General features: G+C 39.5%; 1 protein-coding gene across 1 annotated transcript in view; it reads left to right on the top strand.

The window, feature by feature from the left end:
• The first annotated feature begins 451 nt into the window (after positions 1 to 451).
• The window catches only part of ankrd13b (ankyrin repeat domain 13B), a 40,558-nt gene continuing 35,142 nt past the window's right edge, over positions 452 to 5,867 (top strand). Inside the window, exon 1 of the mRNA XM_086215857.1 lies at positions 452 to 885. Coding sequence (XP_086071983.1) covers positions 778 to 885 — 108 coding nt within the window. The 5' untranslated portion in view covers positions 452 to 777. The remainder of the gene's footprint in view (positions 886 to 5,867) is intronic.

Below are 5,867 nucleotides of genomic sequence, written 5' to 3'. Positions count from 1 at the left end.
AAAGACCAATATGTGCTTTAGCAATGTACATTATGTACATATTTTAGAAAATTTTATTATTGTTGTTGTTATTATTATGATTATTATTATTGTATCTGATTAAAACAGGAGAGAACATGAACAGCAAAAATGCGTCCCTTGTATGCCACAAAATGAGCTTTCTGCAAAATACTGGTTAAAAGTTTTTACATTTCTAGATATTTGAATTGCTTGATGGTCTTTGACAGTGAACAAGTGAATTACATACATTTTGTTACACTAAGGTAGTCCTCAGTACAATCTTATTGATGTGTGTGTCCCTCAAAATATCTGCAGAAATCAGTATTTGCAGTTATTTTCGGGCATTATAGTTTTATCACAGCATCCCTCACAGCCGATTGGCTGAGTGTGAGCACATTTCATTGCAGCTTGTCAACGCATCTTTCTCAGTCACACCACCGGATGGGAGGAGAAGAGGAGGATAGATGTGTATAGAGTGGGCAGGGGAGAAAGAGAGAGGGAGGCGAGAGGTGGGGAAAACGGGTGGTTAAGAAATGAAGGTGTAGCCTAATCTACCAGGACAATCAAGCGAACCGTTTTCTCCGGGCTCTGTGGTTTTATTCCAGGCGGAGCGAGGAGGCGCTGATTTTGACGCGCATAGGGCTGCCCCTGTACGCCTTCGGGCATCACCGCCGAACATGATGATAGGCTTGATGTATAGCGTAAATCACTAAGAAAGTGGCTCATACCCTTACAATTCACAGTGAAGAGGGAAGAAGAGGCAAACTATGACCGAGGATGATTTCTGCTAAGAAAACTCCGGAGAAGAGTCGTTATCCTGTCCATTATTTGGTGTGGCACAACAAGCACCGACAGCTGGAGAAAGAGCTGGCAGCGAACGAGCAGGTGAGACAGCGATCAAACATCTCTCTCCTGACACACACACACACACACACACACACACACACACACACACATAGGCCTGCATCTTAATACTTGGCGTTTATTTGTGAGGGTGTGGGTCCATGCAACTGCCCCGATGATGATTTATATAAGTGGTTTGTCATCCATAGAGCACCTCATCCAAGACCTGGCCAGTAATTGGAAACAGTTGGTTGTGTGGGCTGGAGGGGACACCTATAGACCACATCCCAATTCTTAACAGTCATTGCTAAATAATAAGGCATGACAACGATTGTAAATGTTATATAAATGGGTTCATGCAGGCTGTAGTTCCAGTATGCATATGAAGTTACAAGAGGAGTTCATGAAAATGTATGCAAATGACAGTAATTACTGAAGTCTGATGTTGATGCAGTGTGGGTGCATGTGTGTTTATCAGAGTCAGCTGTGCTTATTCCTGAGTATTATTGCATGATCAAAACTGTAGGCGCTTCATCTTCCCACCTAAACCATTTGTGAGTGGGTGAACAATGCAGCTGCTGTAGCATGTGGGCGAACAGTTGCCAACCACCACAGTAAACACAGCAATGGAATCATTAAGGTATTGTATTAGATTTCCAGAGAAGACGTTTGTCAAAATCAAATGGATTGAAAAGGATTTTCACCCACTGGTGAACCTGGACTTCTTCAGTTTTGGTTGAGGAATCATAAGGTATATTGTATGCATGTGAGACAGAGAGAGTAAGCGCATGCATTCAAATTCAGTCTTTTTTCTTCTTTTTTTCCCCAAATGTACTGAAGCGCTGTGTCATTATATAAGTTATTCTCTGCAGGTTAGCAACTAAACTGATTTTTGAGTGCATGCATCATGCACAGGTATCAATGCGTCACACTTGCCTACACATACACGTATTTTCTTGTGATTATAAATTCCAAACATAGGAGATCTTCTCTTGCTACAAAACTAGCAAGTGCCCCAGAGGTAGGCATGGTTTGCTCTGCTACAGTCCTTCAACATCAGCAATAAGTAAGTTGTGGTTAATAATTTGAGAGTTGATCCTAATTACATAAATGCAAATAAAGAAATCCACACCATAGGTGAAGAACCTGCAGGAACAGATCATGTTCAAGTCAACATAATAGGTGACTGTGCAGGTTTAGGGTAGTAGAAGAGACAATGCAATCTTTTCACACTCATCTTTGCAGTAAGAGCGATGTCATGCCTTTGGGTTACAACTACATCCAAATGAACATATTCATCTTCATTAGGTCTTCCTGAATTTGTTGATTGCTATATCATGAGAGAACTTTCCATTAAGTATGAATACATATTGAATAGTAATTTCTACTGGCATGTACTTCAAGGATGCAACAGTTAAGCAAGTCCACGGTTCGGTTCATATTGTAGTTTTTGGGTCACAGTTTCAGTTTGGTTAGTTTTCTACATCAAGGAGAAGTAAAACGCATCCAGTAAATGATAGAAAAACCAATCACACTGAGCTACAATGAATGCAGAACACAAGCGCAGTCGTTCCTGCATTTTGTTCTCATTTATGGTCACCGTTTTATTACTACCAGTACTCTTCTCTATTTCTCAGTGAGGGCGGAACTGACAAGCCCTAGTATGTGCAGCACATATGGTGGATACACACAACTTAATATAACAATAACCAAAACGGGCAGAACCAAAAAATAATGGTTCACACATGTGAAATGTATAAAATATTAATAAAATAAGATATTAGTCAGCCCTAATTCCATGTTCTGAGTTAACCACACACAAAAGGGTGTCATATAATTTTTGAAATCTCTTGTTTTTCCTGCACCCCAGATTTTGAAAGTAAAATGTAATTTTCAAGAAGACTTTCCAAATATATTATCTTAAGAATAATCTTGTACACAAATGCAATCACTATATTGATTGTTTAATTCATTTTAATTGCGGGATGAAGACCTCTACCAGCATCTCAGCACAATCCTGTCAAACCACATTTGTGTAACAAATTTATTTTCTGGCTTTTTACCTGTTTGCAAAATATTAATTTACATCAATCTAAAGCAGCAACAAAATATTGATTTTTGACACAGATGTCACTTAAATCTTCTATTGTCCTTTTGTAAACAGAACCTTTTGACTGGGTTTGATTGACATAGATTGAAAAAGTCATCCAATCCCTCTGTCATTCATGTTGGCACAAACTCTTGTTTTTATTGCTCTTCTGCAATACATTTAAACCTGTACATCAGATGTAACACTGGTTATTTGGTAAACTAAATCAGTCTGCCTTGCAGGGCTTTTGTTCTATTTTTTTTTTTTTTTTGTGGACCAACCATGAACACAGACAAATCCACTGGATCTCTAAAGAGCATGATTACTCACCCATCTTATTAGCATGAGATGGATAAGGTCGTATTTCTTACTGTAATTGTTAATATTTCTCTTCCAGTCATTCTCTGACATAATGAAAAACAAAAGTCTGATTAGTGTATCCTCCTGTGCCGACGGTCACAGTCAAGACTAGATAGCTATGCCCAAAAATCTATTCTCTGCTTAACCGTCTACTTCCATGAATCCCCCTGGCTTGCTAACAATTGTTTTTCATAGATTTTCTCTTTTCTTATATTGAAGAATGATTTCTGTGTCTTTTAATGGTGTAAAAAGCAACACTAACCAAACTGACAGAGGAGAGAGGGAGACAGGCAGAAACTAAGACATTTTCCATTCTTCCCAAACAACAAACATTATTCCACGTTCATTCGGTGCCAGCTCCAGAATCACTCTCCTCCTAGACATTAAACCTCAGCAATCAGCTTCCTCTGTCTGAGGGCCCATCAGAGCAGGTTGTGAAGGGATGAGCACCAAACTAAATCAGAAAATTAAAACTTATGCTCTTTCAAATTCCCCTCTCATTGTTGATGAACTTCTGCTCTGGCTGGTCAACGAATGTCACGCTACCATCTACCTCCTGTACCATTTTGCTTTTATGGAGGTGTTTGCACATAGACTGCCTGTATACGAACTAGCAGCTCAACTCCTATAACATTAAGTTTGTAAATTGTCCCTCTTGTTTGTGCGTGGGCCGCAAATTACTTTAAACTAATGCGTACACATCATCGTCATCATCATCATCATTATCCTCATTCACAGGAAGTGGAGGGTCAGTCTGTCACACACACACATAAACAGTGAGGGATTCTGATGACATTTGAATGAATGAACTTTATTTTCATTATACAGAGGTACAATTAACTTCAAGCAGTGACTCTTCAGTCTACAAGAATATTCATACTTCTGCCAAAATTAACTTTAGGCCCCTGACACTTTAATGCCTTGCAGCAGTGATGAGTGGGCCCTCGCACCCTTGGGCAGATTGAAGGGTGCAGCTGTTCCGTCGAGGGAGAGGGAGGTGAAACCTGATAATATTTGGATTAAAGGAGCAGACTAATGTGAGCACTTTGGTGCAAACATTTCCCTGCGTCTATCAGGTGGTGCTGGAGAATTACATATTATATGTCTGTACATCATTGGCAGACAGTATTGCAGTTTTGATGTAAATCAGATGTTTGCTAAATCAGGCTTACTTCCTGTTACCACTAGGGGGTGCTATAACTGTAATTTAAATTTTGTTTGTCATTGCTTGCGGGGAGTCTCATTAAACTTAAAAAGTTTTGTAAAGATCTGAGCATAACTCCGGCTATGACAGTTTCTTGTTCTTTGGTGAACTCGGCCTCTTTACCATAGTAACACCGTTTAATTTCAATTTATCATGGTAACCCTTCACCAATCTCTCTCATTTCTGACCAAACTGGGGGCAAAGGCAGTAAATCTGTTACGAGGAGTACACCAAAGTGCAAATAAATTGTTTCTGCAGTTTCCTGTTTCCACCAGATGGGGCCATGATGAATGGGCCTCAAAGTCAACTGGGTTCCTCCTGTGCCCATTTTACAACCTTTGACCTCAATGTTTTTGCATAAATCTACTAAAAAGCGAACAAATGTTACTTAAAACACGACCTCCTTTGTAGGGGTAAGAATTATCAGCAGCATCAGAGAGTTGCAGCAATTCAACATTTAATGTGAGTATATATATTTGGCTGTGTACATGATGGAAGAGTATGTCTACTGATACTGGTGGAGATGCTCTTACTGAGTTGTGGAGGCCTCAACACTGGGAAATAAGCTGTTTCACAACATTTTGGTGCAGGATACTATCATCCACCTTCACCACCATCAGAGTTCATTGGTCATCAGCTACCACACAATGAAGCAGTTCGTCAGGATGCTCTCGCTGCTGTTCTTGTAGAAATCCTAAATGAGACTCCATTGGAGCTGCTCCAGCTTTTTGTAGAGAGAACAGTCTTTGCTTGGCCCTTTTGTAGGAGGTCCATGTCCACAGTTGGGATGAGTTTATTCTTCTGCTCCTCTGTGGTATACACATGGCTCTGGTTAGTCCAACACATTTTGACAGCACAGAGATATTTTTTTATAAAGCTTGAGGCCAGTTTGGGAAGTTGAATGGTGCAGAAATTAAGAGCAAATCTAACAGTTATTTCGATCTAAGATTTATATAAATCCCTCCGCAGCTCCTAAAATATTCAGTCTAACCAATCAGGACACAAATATCCCTCAGCTCTACTTGGCCTGCCTGCTGTGCATAATCAGGACATAGTATCATACGGAATGACCTATTAGATTTAGATGCTCCAAATTGGAGTATTGCAAACATGGAAATCAAGGCCAACCTACATTTCACATTGTAACAATATCCAGCCACGTCAAACAGAAGAGAGAAAATATAGAGGAGCAAGTTAAAGGAGAGAACTGTGATTAAGATGATATCAATGCTGCTGAAAATCAACTGAGGACAAGATAAATCTATTATATTTTTTTCTCAAACATGTTCTTTTGTTCTGTTCTGTTCTTTCATCTTTTGTTCTTGGGGAAGTATGGCTAAATCTAGCCTTGATATTATTGTGCTATTTTGT

This window comes from Aulostomus chinensis, chromosome 10 (genome assembly GCF_037954235.1).
Source record: "Aulostomus chinensis isolate RoL2024-O1b breed Wild chromosome 10, RoL_Achi_v1.0, whole genome shotgun sequence".
NCBI classification, from domain to species: Eukaryota; Metazoa; Chordata; class Actinopteri; order Syngnathiformes; family Aulostomidae; genus Aulostomus; species Aulostomus chinensis.
The sequence above is the reverse complement of the archived record's forward strand: the minus strand, read 5'-3'. Positions and strand labels throughout refer to the sequence as shown.